The sequence below is a fragment of the Ammospiza caudacuta genome, chromosome 4 (assembly GCF_027887145.1).
Source record: "Ammospiza caudacuta isolate bAmmCau1 chromosome 4, bAmmCau1.pri, whole genome shotgun sequence".
Taxonomy (NCBI): Eukaryota; Metazoa; Chordata; class Aves; order Passeriformes; family Passerellidae; genus Ammospiza; species Ammospiza caudacuta.
The window spans coordinates 78294435-78312393 of record NC_080596.1 but is presented as its reverse complement, the minus strand read 5'-3'; the positions used below and the strand labels follow the sequence as shown (position 1 = coordinate 78312393).

The window sequence follows — 17959 nt, the reverse complement described above, 5'->3', positions numbered from 1 at the left end:
TTTTTGAATTTTCTACTTATTTTTATAGTGTGAAATTTTGATTAGGAGCTGAGTGTTTATAGTTCATCCTTCTAAAGATGTTTCGATGGCTTTACATTAAACAAGGCTTAACACAAATGGTTCTTTCTCCTGTCACCTCTGACCTGTATCTTGTCTTGCTTTCAGAAGACAGTCCTTGGAAAGCTTTAAATGGGGGTTACCCAGCGCAGCCTGACAGCAGCAGGAGCTCGGCGTACCCCTTCGCAGTGTGCCCGTTCAGCGCCGCTGGCCATGGCAGCCTGCCGTGGCAGCAGGAGGCGTCGAGCGCGTCCATGGTGTCGGGGTGGATCAGCGAGCTGAACCTCAACGAGAATGCGGGCCAGCCGCTGGCGCCGCCCACCAAGCGCCACTGCCGCTCGCTGTCGGAGCCCGACGAGCTGGCGCGCTGCCGCTCCCCCTGGAAGCCCGGCGGCTCCAAGGTGTGGACTCCTGTGTCCAAGAGACGCTGTAACAGCGGCGGCAGCGCTACCTTGCAGCGCTGCAACAGCCACGGAAGTGCCACCTTGCAGAGAAGCACAAGCATCAGCCTGCCGCAGAACATCCTGTCCCTAAACAACGTCTTCACTGTCACCAGCTTCAACACCTCTCCAGTACCCAGACCTTCCTCTGCCAGCAGCGGGTTTGTGGACAGCAGCGAGGGCAGCACGAGCTCCAGCACCCGCTGGAATTCCGGAGGCCCTTGTGACTTTAACCCGAGGCGCCGCCTGTCCCTCTCGCAGGAGCACATCACCGAGACGGGGAACCTCTTGCCTTCAGCCAGCAGCACTCCCACCTCCACGCCCGAGCTCAGCCGGCGGCAGGGCCTGCTCAGGTGCCGCTCGCAGCCCTGCGTGCTGAACGAGAAGAAAAGCCGGCTGAAGCGCAGACGGGAGGAGGATGTACGATGGAACAGGCCATCCTTAGACTTTTTTAAAATGACACGGGTGAGATTTTGCTTTGCTCACTGTGGGAAGGGAGCTCTTGCAGAAAGGGTGTTTCTAGATCAGCGGTGCTAATGTGTAGTTGTTGTAGGTGTGCTTGTGCCCTGGGTCTGTCACCTTTGGCAGGAGAGCAGGATGCTTGCGCTATACCCTAATGCCACTTAGGTTCTGCCTGTGAAACCCAGTTCTTCAAGTTCTGTAGCATATAGAATATATTCTGATGTTCTGAAGCATACAGAATGTATTCTGAAGTATATAGAATGCTGAGAGCTCTGGAAAGATGTTTAAAAGCAGAGACCACAGAAAAATGGCCTGCTTTTTGAAAAGCAAGGATGCCATGAGGAATGGAGTACACATGGTAGCAAAAAGTTGATACCACTGTCTTCCCCCATGCAATGATTTCTGAGTAATCTTACTTCCCTTGGTTTGAGTAATTCTATGAAGCTAAGTAAGAGCAAGCAAACCCCTGTATAAATGGATTGACTAAAGAAGCTTCAAATAAGCAGTTGGAAAGAGGTAGTATTCTAATATGGCAACTACAGGTGCTCTAGCTCAATGGAGGGATGTTTTACTCCAGAATTTTATTTAGAGTTCTACTTCCCTCTTCATTAGAGGTGCTGATTCAAGGGCTAGAAAACTTCAGTTCATGCCTATACTTTGTATGTAATACAAATGCATGTAGCAGAACTCACTTCTTTGGAATTTCTTGGTCAGCAGAGTTGAGTGCTACAGTTAAAAATGTCAAACTGAATGTAACATTATGGTCTGAGAACACTTTGTGCTTGTGAATATAACCCTACTGCCTTCAGTAGATAGCAGGCTTGGAAGGTTTGTGTGATAGTTCTGTTATGACCAGTGGTGAGGAGGCAGTTTGCAAAAGCAGCAGTAAAATTGTAAGGAAGGGACATAGTTGTGCACCAGTGTCCCTTATGTGATGCACTGTGCAAAAGAAAAGCTGAATAGGACACAGTGTTGGCTAAAACATGCAGTTTGTGGTACCCCAGTATTAGTAGGCTTTATATCAAAATACCAGTCAGGTAGATACTGGAACTGTCTGATGCTAACTGATTTATATCCACTTGGGTAAAAGTCTCTATGATGGCAACTGTCCTTCCCTTGTACGTTTGTGAAACAACTTCCTTATATCTTAAAGGATTTTCCTCTTTAAAAATATAACGTTTTTGGTGGAGCTGTGGGGGTAAAGCAGTCTGTGTAGTTACTGATAAGGTTGATAATCAGTTCTGTTCTAGGTATGACTAGACAGTGTTCTGAGTTTTGGCTAAGATGCAAGTTTGCTAGTTAGCTAATCAGATCTTACCTGTTTCTCTGTGTTAATCACTGCTGGGATTAGTTTGCTAATCTAGACCAGAAGTATTACTGGATTTGCCTTTCAACTGCCTGTGTGGTCTGGTGCAGGTTTCTTTATGTAAAATTGAAAACCTGCCCCTTTTTTGGCTAGGTTCAGTGCTTGCATTCTTCAAGCTCTGGAGGGGAGATGCAGTATTTCAGGCCACTGAATAGCTTCAGTTGCTCAGATCTTACACCTTTTAAATAATCCATACAGCAGGGTGTATGGAGGAAACCTGTTACAGCCCATGTCTATAGGAAGTTTTTTGGCTGTTTAGAATTGCTGCAGAATTGTATATGCACTAATATTTAGCCAGTCTTGACTGTTTTTTCCTGTAAGACTATTTTGAAGTGATGATTTCATGATGAGTAGTTTATTCTGCAGTGTCAAGACCTGATGCTTTCTTTCCAGCTATTTCAGTAGAATCTTCCTATTAAGGTACTGTGTGTTTTAATGTAAGGCACAAACTATAGCTTGGAAATACATCAATTTCCAAACATTCTAAACCTTAATGAAAGCATCTGTTGAAAAATGAGGCAAGTATTGGAAACATTTGAAGCAAAAATGTAATTAAGTTTCCAAGGAATATCAGGGTTTTTTAGAATGTCAGCTTGCTTACCCATTTTATTTTAGAAGTCTTCTTATCTTACCTTCTCTGCATGCCCCAAATCCTAGCAGATGTATATGCTTTGAAATTTACATTGTGGTCTTAAGCAAAATGACTGCTGTGCACAATGTCCTGAGCTAATACTACAGAAAGCTTGCTTGGAAGTGTCATACAAGATGGGCTACATCTGCATAGAGCTCAGTGACGATCAGGGCTACCGTTAGGGCAAGTTCAGTCAGACCTTCCTTTCATGTGTCTTGGTGGCTCCTTATTGCTTCCAAAAATACTTTTTCTGTGATTTCAAATTCACTTCCAAGTCAGTTTATGGAAGACCTCTGTTGAAAACAAGTGCTTTTAAGGATTTTTGTTTTAAGCTTTACTGCAAATATTTTGATGTTCTCAAATCTTCCTAAAAAGCTCAACTTACCAAGTGGTTGCTCAAAACCCGGTCAGCAGTTAGATAATAGTGCTTGTGGAGAAGTTAACATGGGGCAGATATGATTTATGATAGATCTGAAGGTGGTATATGGGAGCCACAGCTGCTTGAAGATGAAAGTTTTGGGGTTCCAGACATTTCTGCCACTGCTCTGGTGTCCTGAGAGGTTTACACAAACACCTGCTGAAGTTACAGAAGGCTTCTCAGCAAGGAATTCTCTCAAATCAGTATTTTTCAGCACTAAAGGATTTATTTACTTCAGCTTGAAGCAAGGGTTCTTACATCTGAATGAAGATCTTGAATAGCTGTGGTTGGGTGAAGCTTTAGAGGCAGAAGGGGATGAAAGGTGTGTTTTGGTTTGATGTGTTTTATTTTCTTTGTTTTGGTGTTGGTTTTTTGTTTTGGGCTTTTTCCATTACAGAACTGGTTTTTTTGCTAGTTGAGTTCTGAAAATGTACTTGTTGGTTGTTGCTTCAGTCCCTATTTGATAAATATTAGTGCTAGAAAATCAAAAGTCTAATTCTGACAGTAAAGTTTCCATTGTCATTGCTTTTAAAGTTCAGAATTCATTGATGAGAAAATTCAGATTATTAATTTATCCATGCCTGTTCTTAATTTCTGTCCTTGTTCCTGGCTTGCTCCTTCCACTGTTGCATCTTTAATATTCTGATTTCCACCTTTATTTAGAAGAGGTAAAAGAAGTCGGGCAGGCAGCTCTGAATACCGTAAACTATTTATTTCTACGTACTTTGACTTTGTTGTATTCTTCCACAGACCTTCACACTTCACTGCACTCCCCCTCTGGTTTAGGTTTTCATGCTCTCTTGGGAAGGAATATGCCATACCTTCGGTTCTCATGGAAAATGCTGCATTAATATCCAGTAAAGTGAGTGATTCATGTATGCAGAAAGAGATTGAAGCGTTCAGGCAGATTGCTGTACAGGCCTGCTTTGCTCTCACGTAGTGCTAAATTTGGGAAGGATCTTTTTCTGCACTAGAAGCTGAAAATTCAAACTTGTGAAACATCAGACCTTCTAGGACACGAAGACAGCTGTAAAAACAAGTGGAAAAGACTGTAGGAAAAGATAACAAAAGCATTAGGTGTTTCCAGCCCCGAAGGCCCAGGATGACTTTGTGCATTCAGTGTTGTGTGCAGGGAGAGCTGTGGGCGCTGCAGCGCGGCAGGACGCGGTGTCTGTGCCCTGGGAGCGTTTGCTCACGAGCAGACCGGAGGAACGGGGCGAGGGCTGGGGCAGGGGCAGAGCCAGCCCCTGGCTGGCAGCAGGCAGGGTCACTGCTGAGCGTGGCCGGCAGCCCCTCTGGGCTCCCTGCAGCAAACCCGCTCTGTCTCGGGGCTGCCGCAGGCTGCCGACTGCAGCTCGAGCACAGAAATGCTTCTTGGCTGAAGTGGAAACTGCTGAGCTTTTTCCAGTGTTCTGCTTCGTGAGTTATGTCAGTTGATCCTGAGGTGCGACAAGGCAAGAGCAGCCAAGAGGTTGCACGTGTTTTTTGGTGTGTAAGCAAGTTTTACTGTGACAGTGAGATTTAATTCTGTTTTAGATCAAACACCACACTGTAGTTTGAAGTCTTTCTGGTGTTCAACATTCCTGTGTTACTCCTCCCCTAGTGTGGTGGTGTGGGGTTCCAGAAAGTAATAATCCTGGTAGCATGCTTTAAAATCCCAAACTGTTTGTGTTTTCTGTGAAGTGGTGCTTGGTCTGTTTAAATAGTTAACACCAAATACCTGGCTTTATCCACATCAGTAATAGTTTCAACTATTGAATCCTGGGGCATCTCATGCATTAATTAACATTAGACTGATAAGACAACACAATGAAGAGTTCTAAGCGTCTTTAAACAGTCAACTCAGGGACTGAAGTTGTACTTTCCTAGTACAGGGTGCTTCTTTTCTTAGAAATGCTTGAAAGTCATCTGGATTTTCTACTACTGGGTTTTCTTGGTACTGAGAGCGCCTAAATGCCACACCAGGTCAGGTCAAAGCTGCAGCTGGCACCCTGCCCAGCCAGAGCAGCTGCTTTGAGGGATGCAGGAACAATGAATGTGCAATGTGATACTTCCTCCAGCATGGCCTGGCTCCTGCCAATGTGCATCTTGGGGCTTTCTGAGTGTGCATCAGTGGTTCAAACTCTGACAACTGCTGATAGAGCTATTTTCTATTGATAATCAGTTTTTTTAATCCTATGTCTTGGACCTCCGTGGTGTTAGGCAACAATTTAATTTTTGTAAGCAGTTCTTCATCACCTGCAACACCTGAATGCTTGATTTAGTCTTTCTTGAAGCTTCAGCTCGACAGCAGGCAAAACATTTGGATAACTTTGATCCTTAAAGTAAATTGAGTTAAAATTGCTTTATGACTACTGCCTTTATGCTGCAGATAGTAGTGTAATGGCTCTGTATAGGAATGAGGGTTTCTCACAGGGTGAGTGTGAACAAATGAGTCAAATACATCAACTTTGACCAAAACAGCCAGATTAGTATCACTTACATGTGAGAATGAGCAGCAGGACTAGTTGGGAGTGATTTCAACCAACAGCAGTGGGTAGAAACAGCAGTTTAAAAACATATACAAAAGCAGAGGTGAATTTTGGGGGTGGGTATGTGAAGGATGGGAGGAGAAGGCAGTACTTAATAAAGGGCAGAGCACATCAGCAGTGTTGCAGCTGAACGTGGGTGAGATTGCTGCTGCTTTTATTACAGAGACTTTCCTGGTAACTCCTGATCTCTGTTGTGCAATCTCTACATCCACTTACTTGTTTCACTTTGTGTGGGCCAGTTTGTAGAAGCTGTTGTGAATAGCTACAAGGGTGAGCTGTAATACTAATTATTTTATTTAGTTATATAAGCCAGGGTAACAAAATGTGTTGTTGCAGTCTGAGAACTACCAGGCAATGGCTGGGTTTTGACCTTTGAGGTTACTGTAATGGTTAGTATGGGGACAGGTTTATGTATTAGCCATACTGTAACCTCACTAAGTTTAAGTAACTGTAGAAGCATTCTTCTTAATTCTTTGAATTCTTGTTGTGATTAGTGTAGGGAAGGAGCTGCTCCCTTAGTTAAGCTCTCTCCCAGGTTGCTGTTTTAACATGTACAAGATAAAGAAGTGATATCAAGTCCCTCACTAAGCTCACCGGGTGCCTGCCCTGTGAGTCAGGGCTGCACCGGCTGAAGTAGGTTAAGTGCTGGCTCATGAAGTTCATTCAGATTGTGTTCTGGAAATAGTAAACATGTTGCTTTAAATAGCTTGAGATGCTTGTGTAAAGCTTGTCTCTCGTAGCCTCCTGTCTGAATGGGAGCAAACAGGTTATTTGGGGTGGATGTCATTCTGCTCGTGGAGTCAGCAAGGGCTGCTCTGCGCCCTGCCCACGAGTGCAGTGCGACTGGGGAGGGTCTTTCATTACAACTGCAGCGCGTCATCACTTCAGTCACTGCAGCCCTTGAGGTTCACTGCAAGGTGTGCCGCAGCACCTCATGGTCAGCATGGAGGTCTGGCTTTTCTGTGTCTGACGTGGTGCAGTTCAGTGGTGCAGGGATGGTGCAGCCCTGCTCAGATGGAGTAGGTGCTACGTGTCCTTGCACTACACATGGGTATCTTATGCTGCAGGGCACCCTCAGTGCCTGCCCTTGGGTTTTGGAATATGCTTTGTGGAAAATGCAGTACAGATGAGTAATATGTACAGAAGGATTGGGCTGGGCTTGATTGGGATCAATAAAATGGTGGCAAATATAGATGTACAACAGTAGTAGTTTCCTCTTGTATAAGATTGAGACCAAAAAGAACAGCTATGAATGAAGTAATTGAGCCAGGAACAGAATTCTAGTTCTTTTTAAAATTAAATGCCTATTACCAGGGGAGCCTTTAACCTCACATTTGAAAAATAGAACTAATCCTGGCCTACCTTTGCTTTGAAAAACACTTTGGGGACTTGTTGGTTTTTGGGTTTTTTTTTTTTTCTTCCTGTGGTGGTAATTTCTGTAAGTGATCATAAACCAAGAAAGCAAAAGATACAATGTTGATATTTGAAATACAAATCATGTTATCAAAATTGCCCAGCTAAGTAAAACAGTGTTTCAAATCCATTTTGTGTAATTCTAGGCATAAGCATAATTTATAGCTGGAAATAAATTGTGAGCAGTGAACCTCAAGGAGAATTTTCTACTCCTTGCCCATGCAGCATCCCCCTATGTGCAAGAGGCTAAAAACTTCAATATTTCAGTGTAGTTTTTCTCTTAGAGTAATTTAGTCTTGGAGAACAAATGTCTGAATGAAAATGAGTACAGTTCCTCTGAGCTTCAGTAGAGCTAAGATCAACTCCTGCTATGTCTGCAGGAGTTTGGACAATGAAGTGGAAGTTGGCCTCAATCTGCTAGAGGTCGGTCAAGCTATATTTGTTTGACTTAAATCAGTGAAGAGGCCAGAGAATTGCTAAGATCAGGAAGCAATTCTCCTTGGAGAGCGAGGTGGGAGCAGTTTCTTGAGGTGCCTCCTCCTGTGGCATTTACTGCTTGAGCAAACTTCACTGATGGCCGGGGGCAGTCCCAGCACCAGTGACTGCTGGAAGAGCACAGGTATTCATTCCTGAGCTCTGCCCCTCTCTGCACAACACATGTCTAATAAATTTCCAAGTATTTTTGGCTTAGACTGTGTGTTAAACTTGCCTCTCTGAAGTTAAGCAATATGCATCTGCTATGTACTGTGATGAAACCTCCCATAATGTCAAATTAAATAAAAAATTGTGTACATCAGTTTAAATCAAATTCTATGTGAGTAGCTATTTACATTTGGCTATCAATCTGTAAAAAACAATTGTGGAAATCATGGCTGAGGAAAGATGTCCTACATTATCTTGTCCCATGCTTACTTCCCACAATATATATTTTTCTAATATTTGGTCCACTGTAGCCTTTTAAATGCTTCCAGGGATGTGGTTTCCTTAGCAGATAAAAGACTCTTTTGTGGGAAGCAGGGGCAGTTTTGCCTAAGCTGTAAAAGTTATTCAGGCTCACTGAAGATAGTGTCATGTATTTTTGGATCTCTTTCCTACTGTCATGATAATATTTCATGGAAATAGAGCTTTAATCTTCCTGATCCTCTAGTTAATAAAAACATGTGAGATGTCTCAGTCGCCATTTGAAAACAACTTCTGCAGGAGCAAGAGGAGGAATAGCAGATATTAACTGTGCTACCTAGAGCCTGGGAGCCTGTATCCAGCTACACTTCTCTGCTTTGTGAAAAATTTATGAATGACTCTGATTTTTTTGGCCTGGAATATTTTTTTTTTCAAGAGTTGGAGAATTACACATGAGCAAGAGTTTTTGCTATGAGAAATAATAGCCAGGGATGAGAGCTTCTTGCAGAGCTTCAAGGACTTGAGTAGGGCCAGGTGAGGTTCAGCTAGATCTCCATTTCCAGTCAAACATTTACACTATTCCTTTCCCTAATAGTTAGGTCTCTTGATTTAAACTCCTTCAAAGTACTCCAGTAAAATAGGTCAATGAAATGAATATTGTGTAGAAACTGATGAACTTTTTTCAGCTTTATTTAGCCTACTTATATAAGGTGTTATACAGGTGCTGCTTCCTATGTTGGAGTACTTACGTTAGAAATACTCAATGGCTGGTTTCAAGAACTAAAAAAAAGTTCTTTAACATGTATTGCATCAGAGTAAAAAGCCTGTAAGTGGGCTCCAGCTCCAAATATTTAAAAGAAACCCCAAACAACCAAAACAACATTCCCCACCACAATTTTATTTTATGCCATTGTAAATCAGTATAGCATTCTTCTAAACTTCTTAATCATATGTAGCAGCTAGTACTTGTCTCTTTGCTGTGTCCATTGTTTGAGCAGGAACTTGCTTAAATAACAGTAGTATTTTCAGGGGGGTATGAGAACTATTTTTAGAGTATGCATTTGTGGCATAAATAGTTGACTTAAGCTTAAAGACAGCTTTTTAACCTTGTCAAAATCTCTATTTTCCGCTGGGCGTTATGTTACTATCTGACAATCAGTTTTGAGTTGGATTTTGTCATTTCAGGCATAGTTGTATGGCTCTTTCATCCTTCTAATCCTAAATAGATGAACTGCACATCTGTTGTGTGAAAGTAACGTAGGAGGTCTCTGAATTTTTCTATTTCAAGAGTGACTTTGTTAACATCAGTTAAAAGGCTTATCTATAATTACACAGTTCCTATTAACACTGTGGTGTTGCAAAACTGATGTTCATTTTCCATCCTTTCTCAGATGGTTTTTAATGTGAAGCGTGTTAAAATCTTTATTTTTAAAGCTGGGTATTATTCTTAATAGCCAGCAAAGCAACACAGCAAAACTAAGCTTTAATTTTTTAAATAAGTTCAGGCAGTGTACCAGGTGAAAACAGAAGAACTCTTGTACAAAGAGCTGAGAATTTCCACCAAAATGTGTGTAGCAGCAGTGCCTAAGGACAATACTTGTGCCATGACTGACTTTAAAGGGCCTTTTGGGGGAGCAATAATGAGGAGCTTTCTCTGCTGCTGGGTAGGTGCAGAGTTTTAAGTGTGATTTTTAGTTCTTTAATGTGTTGTGACAAATTTTTGTGGAAGCAAGAATAACAGTTTCTTAAAATGAAGAATGGAAAAAATCTAATGGATTTTTTTCAGAAGGAGACAAACATTGTATAAACCTTCCACTGTCTGCCTATAAGAAAGGCAGGACAGGTCATAACTTAATTTAACCATGAATCTTGCAGGACTCAAGATCCCAGATGGTGTCAATGGTGTGTAGCTGCTGAACTGACTCGTGTGAGCTTTTCATGTAGAACTTGTGGGCTCCATCCAAGGACATGCAGCTCAGCTCAGAGTGGATTTCCTTGTCAGAGACACTGCCCTGGGAATTCCCTTTGCCTTTGCGCAGTCTGTGTGCACCTTTATGGCTGGAGTACCTGTGCAGAGGGTGCAAGCCTGAGCAGGGCTGCCTTTAGAGTGTGGTTATTGCAGGAAGGAGATGTTTGGGTGCCCTAAGCATCAGTTAAGCTGAGAGGGATGCTTGAATTTCAAGGTTTTCAGTATTTTTGATTTTCCTTAAAGAAATACAACTTTTTAACTCAAGTAGAAGCATCTCTGATAGGAATTAATGTTTGCTCTAGTAATTTCTTGAACTTAACAGTTCAGATAATTTTACAATTGAATGAAACTAGAGAAAAGGGCATGAGTAATTAAATATGAAATGAGATGTTGAAGCTACTGCTTCTCAACTTCCCATTTCTTTTTGAATCTGGGATGTAATTGAGACTGCCCCTGCCCCATCCAATAAAGTGTTTATTGGGAACTTGAATGAATTTTTTCAGGTAAGTTCTGTATATGGAATAAAAAGTAACTTAAACTGTATCCTTTTTTGCTCTGTATTAGAGACCTTCATCACTTGCTGCTTTAGTTTTCTTGTGTTTTATTTTATGTAGATGAAGATACGCTAACTGTGAAACACTTCTTTTCACAACCTCTATTGTGTAATTTTAAGTCTGGGCTCTCCAACCACTTGAGCTTTTGTTGTTTGAGGATGTCCTTAAGCAAATGGCAGCATGCAAGGCACTGGTGTAAGGCATTATCTTCCCTGAAGCTGTGCTTTCCTGTGGTCTCTCTGCAGCATGTTCATGTCATACATGATTTGAAATTATGGAGGGTTTGGTTATGGAAACCATTTTAGCATTTGTTTTTCCCTTCCTCACTCCCCTCCCCTTGCCACCCCTGTGGTTTGAGTTTTGTATGAGGAGGACTCAGAGGAAGGGAAGCTGAATTCCTTTTCCTTGTTTTCCTCTTTCAAATACAATGGTGATTACAGTGTCTGTATGAAACAGGCATTATATTTTGGTAATAATGTTTTGTCTCAAAGTGAGTGAGTCATCTTCTGGACTGCCAGGCTTCAGAATATGACAGTCCTTGAGAACTTTCCATATGAGGAAGCAGTAACAGATTTGTGGGATGGCTAATGAATCATGGATAATTAGTGTCCTGGTCCTGCTAAGCTTTAGCACCTGACAGGTATTTTTACTTTCACTGGGGTGGTTTAGAGAAACATTCTCTACCCAGTTTGATTTGATCTGATATGTGAAACCTTTAAATGCTAGCTTTTTATATCATGGTACCAAACCAATATGAATTGATATCACAGGATTACCTTTTGGGGGTTTTATTTGCCTAGTTTTTTGGGTATATTTTAGGGCCTCACAGATTAAGCTATAATCTGTGAAAAATGAAACTGTAGTCTATTAAAAAGTAATTATTGTTATAGTGAGAGGGACAAGTGATATATTTTGCCTGTATTGGTGTGCATGTAGTGCTAGCTTCATACTGATTTAGATGAGAAGAAGAATCCTTGATATATCAAAGACAATGTATTTTTAGCTTAGTTCAAAGTGCTACAAATAATTACTTCAGTGAGCTAGAAGTTTGCAGTTGTATTTGGCTGCTTCTGAGAGTAGCCTGGGGCACTTAATCATCAGAGCTCACACTTGTGGGAGAGTCCTGCCCATAGCGTTTGGTATCTGCTGAGCATCAGTGGTCTCCAAATCCCTGCTATTGCAGTGCATCTGATGGTGTTCATCTATAGCTCTGTGCCTGGTGCAAAACTAGCAAAGTTCCTTTGGTTATTGATGGTTTTTGACACAGAGCTGTTAGTCTTTGTACCTTGTCCAAGGAACAGCCATTTTTTAGGAGGAAAGCCTTTCAAAACAGGTTTTGTAGAACAGGAAACTTGTCCTAAGAGCTCCAGGGCACGTCTGAGGCTTCTTGTATAGTCTCACATTTGTTGGGAGGAACTGTTCATATTGATGACAGATCCTTCAGGCAGGACCAGCAGGTCCTGTCCCAATACCTTCAGCTTCTACAAGGCTTGAGTTTAAACATGTTTTTAATTTTTCCAGTCCTATTTTAGTAAGTAGGCCCAGTTAACTGAGACTTGATGTACTCTGGCATCAGTGTAAGTACCTGAGGATTAATCTGCAGTTTGCTAAGTTGTTGGAGATAATGTCAGAGTTAAATTTGATGCTTTTCCCTCTTCCTGCCATGAACAAGATTAATATCTAGGTAGCTTAAATAAGGGGAGGGAAGGGGGTCAGGAATTGCTGTCCATCTAGGTCTCCATTTCAGATGCATCTGAGCTTGGCTAATCCAGATCTTGGGTAATTCCCCCCTTCATTATGATGAGAAAGGTCCTTTACTTACAGCTGTAACTTCTAATTAATGGAGTCCTTAATTTGTTAGAAAAAACTGTTTTAGTTTGAGCAGTGTTAGAGGGGGACCATCTTTTTTCCAGTCTTGTTCCTTAAAATGATCTTGCTGTCACAAACAGATTTAAGTTTCCTGTGCTGAAACATGACTGATAACTACATTCCAAACTGGAGTTACATGGGTCATAAAGTTTGTCAAGAAATGGCCTTGTGGGTTTTTTCCAGCCACAGCAGAGTGTTTTCTTGACCTAGTTATTTTTCAAAGACAGATGACTGTTTTTCTTACCTTAAACATTGTTGCCTGAAGGGGTTAGTCTGGTTTGACACAGTTTGGAGAACCTCTAGTCCCTGCCTCTGATACTGTTGAATTTGGATGCTATTCTGCCCAGCTGTGTTCTTGAAAAAAAGTAAGGTTCTTGAACTTGAAAAGCTCCTTCAGTAACAGGCCTTGAAAAAGGAAACCTTTGTCTGCACATCAGGCTTTTTCCTCTGGGATGACTCTTACATGGTACAAACCTAAAGTGTGGAACTGTTCTACCAGGAGTCAATATTTTTTTTCAGATGGCATTTAAGCATCTTTACAAAATGCATGTTTGTGTTTACTGGGAATTGGCAACCCAGCATGATGTCTGCTGCCTGATTTCACATGGTCTAAAAACTTTTTTCTCCTAAATGTTGCCAGCTTCTTTCCCTGTTACTGTGTCTGTGTGTTCCTGCGTGTGCGTGTTTTATAAGGATGTTATGGACTATTGCTTGCTGCTGTAAGCTCTTTCTTTTGGAGGAAGGACAGCAGAACTGAATGTTGGAAGTGACAGCGATTCTTTGTCTATTGCTGTGTGAGAACAGGACATGTGCAGAATTAAATAGTTTACACAGCTTGCCATTCCTCAGGTTCTGCTTCATGTACATTGCTGTTCTGTGCGTCCCTTTGGCTTTGTTCTGAGTTATTTTTGCAGCTCTGCTCTGCTGCTTTCTGTTTAGGGATTTTTTTTTCCCAAAGTTCTTTGGTCTGATGTCAAAATCCTGTTTAGATCCTTGTGGAGAATAACTGTCCAGAAAACCAGCTGTCCTTCTTGGTGCTGAGCATCAGTAAGTCCTGCTCCACTTTCCTTATGGCAGTGAGGAGTATTCTGTGACTTGTAGCAGAAGGATCCAGTGGAACGGAGTTGTGCTGATCCTCTTGTGTGGTGGCATGACCCACAGTCCTATATAAATACACTGAGCTATTCTTAGGCTGCTGCCTTATACAAAACATTCCCTGACTAGGTAGGCTTGGGATCTGGTGACCCTGATGTGTGCTGGATGTTGTAGCCATGGCAAATCTGAGAGTACCCAGCATCTGTGAAGCCCTGTGAGCTCACTCAAACCTGTCCCTGTCCCCTCTTTGCTCTCAGACACACAGGGCATCCTTCTGCTAATGTGATCAACTCTTTTTATGGCTTGCACTTGTATTTTTTTTTTAGTGAATCTGCTTCTGCAATCAATGACTGTGGTTTTGAGTCTTTAACATTACCATATTAAATTGAAATCCTCTTAGCATAGTTCTGGCTTTTTCTGTCTTAATACATACCCTGAAAAATATGAAGACCTCTGGGGAACCATGAGACAAGTTGAATGTGTGGCAATCAGCAGTGAGAGGATGGTGGCAAAAGGGTGAAACTGCCCAAAACGTCTGTTTCTAAGCAGAATTTGGGGAATATCTTTCTTTTTTTCATTGCCACTGTCAGCAGTTTGATAGTCTGGAAGTTGGTGCCTTAAAGCTATGGGTTAAAAAAAGCATGCTAGTGTACTTGAGGAGGGGATGCCAGAGTTTGAGGGGGAAGGAAGGAGTGTCCTCTGCAACCTTTGTAGGTCTATGAATAGCTCTCAATGCCTGTCTCTTCCAATTATTAATTCCCTGAGCAGCACTGTTTGTAAAGCTGGTGTTCTTGAGATGGCCTTTGGCTTCAAATGTCTGTTTAGGCATAAATGCTGTTTTTTTCTTCAGGTATGAGTCTACTGATACACGCTGGATCTTCTACTTAAGGAGTTTCTCATGCGCCTGTGAAATAACATCAGTTATGATTCCTGTTCTCCTGTGTAGTGATGAAACCAAGTGCCAGTTACACAAAGCAAAAATCAATATACTGCCACGTTCACTGCAAGTAATAGCAGCAATATGAGGTGTTTCTCTGTCCTGCAGTGTAACTTGTGGGAGTAGCAGGAGCTGTGACCTAAATAGAAAGGAGATTCAAGCTAGTGCTACAACATATTGTCTGCAGAGTGTAACAAGTGACAGGTTTGGGACACTTTGAGTTTCTCCTCTGTTTATCTAAAAACAAAACAAAACAACCTTTTTTTGCTTTGATATCTTACAGGAGATGTTGCAAGCAGTACTGCTTGGCTGATTTAGCTGCTGTCATACTGGGGTGGGTTTTCTTCTGTTGTGGTGAAGCCTTTCCCTTGCTGTGAAACAGACTTTGTGTCTTCCATGGGGGATCATTTGATCTATATTCATTCACACTGAGGGTCAAGTCCAGTTTTGTAATGGTAATATGGTTTGTAATGCATCTTAGTGGTTTTACCTTTGGGTTACTGCAGAAATAACTTCATCCTTGAAGTTCATGTTTGGAAACTGTAAACCAAAGGATTACAGAGAGGAAATGAAGGAGGGGCAGGATGTTGAAATGCATTTTTAGTGAACTGTCGTACTTGTAATAACCTCTAATCTGTAAGAGCAAACCTCAGTGGAACTGTTAGTGAACTATGAGTGCTGCTGTTAACTCCCTCTGCTTTCAACCTCCTTCCCCTTCTACATGTCAATTCCAAAGCAGTCATATTTAAATTTTTTGATGTGACTCCTACCTACTTCACGTTTTTTCTTCTCTCTCTTTTCTTCTCTGAAAAGGTTTTGTGTACACAGAATAATGCTAGTTTCACACTTCACTGGCCAGCTTGTGGTCAAAATATTTTTCTGTGATCTATTTAAATGTCCTGAGATTTATGATAAATTTGTTCTTGTGTAACACTCCCCACCCTGCTAGTTTCTCTTCCTTAACCTTCTTCGTTAGGCTTATATACTGTGGGAGCATCAATTTCCAAGAAGTACCAACTGTCAGATGTATGGCCAAGCTGAAGTCTCTTGTTGAAAGAGATTGCACAGGTTCCTGGGCTTCAATATCCTGTAAAAATCAAGTGAATATTGCAGAAGTTGCTGTGGTTTGTTTCATTTTACTTTAGGATTAGCACATGAGCACCATCTAACATGGATTTTAATTGGAGCTGGATTTTATTGTTGATTCCCAACATGGTTGGTTTGTGTTGGAAAACTGCCATGAAGAAGAAGGTTGTGAGTGATTTCTTTTACTCATGGCTGATGATATCACATGTCCTTATCAAGTGTGTTGGTGCCCTGGAGCTGGTTCTCAAGCTCTTCCTTCCAGCTGATCCCTCTGCACAGTGCCTGCTTAGAGAAAGTTATTGCTGATTGTCTCTTTTGCCATGCTAAGTGTTAAACCAGGCTCTGCTGAAGCAGACTGTGAACCTTGCCTACCTCTGACTAGTATTTTTTTCTATTTGCTTTTATTCTCTCTCCTTTAGAGCTCTTTTGTGTTGGTGGCTGCAGTCACTTGTTTTTCTTGTCCTGCTCTGACCCTTCCAACTGATTAATTCCTCGTGATGCAGTTTGATGGTGTGACCTTGTGCTTTTCTATAAATGTGCCCATGATATCATTTCAGTCAAGTTCATGAATATTCCAGCCTTCCCTTGTGGCTGATGTCACTCAGCTTGAGCTCCTGAAGTATGTTAATATAATGTGCTCTTTGAGGCATATTATTTCCCTTTTTCTAAGCAGTCTTCAGATGCATTGTCACAAAACTGTATTGGCACCTCCATCTTTGAGCAGTTGTTCTGTTTGTTGATTAAATTTCTGCTCTGTATGAGGGTCTCAGTATTGCTGCTCTGTCTTGCAGAACTCACAAATGATGATTTAGCTGGTCATGGAGGACAGCATTAGAGTTGGGAGCAGGTTTGTGTGCCACACTTGAGATAAATATACCAGTGCCCTTAAGTACATAAAGCTGGAAGAGATAAAGTTCTTAGCAAACTGTCTGGTCATGATGAAGAAGTAACAATTATTCTCTTCTGGGCTTGTCTTTCTGTGTACTTTGCTGGAGTAAGCAACTGAGGTTCAGTGTTAGTTTATTTTTTTTGTAGGCAGTGCAGGTTTGCTGCTCTTAGGACCTTTAGTACAGACTATAACTTGACTTTTTATTCCAAGGGCCGTGTCATAGCATGGTTTTGAATAACTCAACCTTCTCCTTTTGGGACAAGGTGTAACTTCCAGGAGCAGCTGTGTCATGCTGCTGTTCTGGGCTCCCTTGGACTGGATTCTGGTCACTCAGCTCCCTTACTTGTCTCATTTGTGGAAAAGTCTTTTAACCTGCTTTGATTATGCCAGTAAGGGCAAGTAGAATATGACATTGATTGCTCTGCTGAGTGGGGTGTGTGATCTGAGCTCTAAGGGCATGAAGATATGCCAGGGCAGAGGTTTTTCTCTAGAACTATATTCTGGTTTAAGGTCTGTTTGGATGGTAGAAAGCGGGCATGTGGAATAAAACCAAACCAGTAATTCAGATACAGTTCAGAGGCTTTTGGAAACTTTCTCAAGTCTCCACCCAAGAAACTTCCTGTGAGATCAGTGCACACAAGAAGATAAAGTACTAGGTTTAAACTGAATTACTGCAGAAGACTCATCTTCTGTGGGGTTTTTGATATTCAAAAAGACTTCTTAAATTCAGTGTGGTATATAAACATATTAAGGAAAATAACTTGCTTCAAACTTCTAGCTGTAAGATTACTTGAGTGTAATGACTGCTGGGGATTTTCAGTGAAGGAAGAAAATTGGCTTCCAACAAATGCAGCTGCAATCCTGATGTGAAATGAGCTTTTGTTGCAAAAATACAAAGGCTGAGAACTTGTGTGCACGTGTGTAGGAGAGAACTTCCATTTTGAAATGAGAATGGTTTTAAGTTTGCAAAAAGCAAGAGGGACCTTGTCTTTTTAGAAGAATCACCCAGGAATAGGCAGTGTCCAGAAGCCTCTAAAATCTGGGGACCTTTTTGGTGTGGCTGAAGGGAGGGAGCCACAGGGAGGTCACTCAGTACTGGTGGGCACTCCTCTGGTGTGGATTTGGAGTGGTTTTGCAGTCTTTGTGGGGATTTACCAGCATTCAAGTGGTCATGTGTAGAAGGTTTTTACTGTGCATTTTGAAGCAAAAGATTAAAGAATTTTTTGTTGAATGACAAAAATTATTTATGGCAGAAGTTAGTACAGTTACTTTCAGGTGAGTCTAAAGAAAATCAAGACTAAATGAGACTAATTTTCTTTCAAATCTTGCTAGTTTCATTGTA

General features: G+C 41.6%; 1 protein-coding gene across 2 annotated transcripts in view; it reads left to right on the top strand.

Annotated features, from left to right (window-relative positions):
• The window catches only part of FAM53A (family with sequence similarity 53 member A), a 69096-nt gene that overhangs the window by 30437 nt on the left and 20700 nt on the right, over nucleotides 1-17959 (top strand). For both annotated transcript variants that reach the window (XM_058803528.1, XM_058803530.1), the window contains exon 4: nucleotides 166-962. In XM_058803528.1, the coding sequence (XP_058659511.1) occupies nucleotides 166-962 (797 nt within the window). The remainder of the gene's footprint in view (nucleotides 1-165; nucleotides 963-17959) is intronic.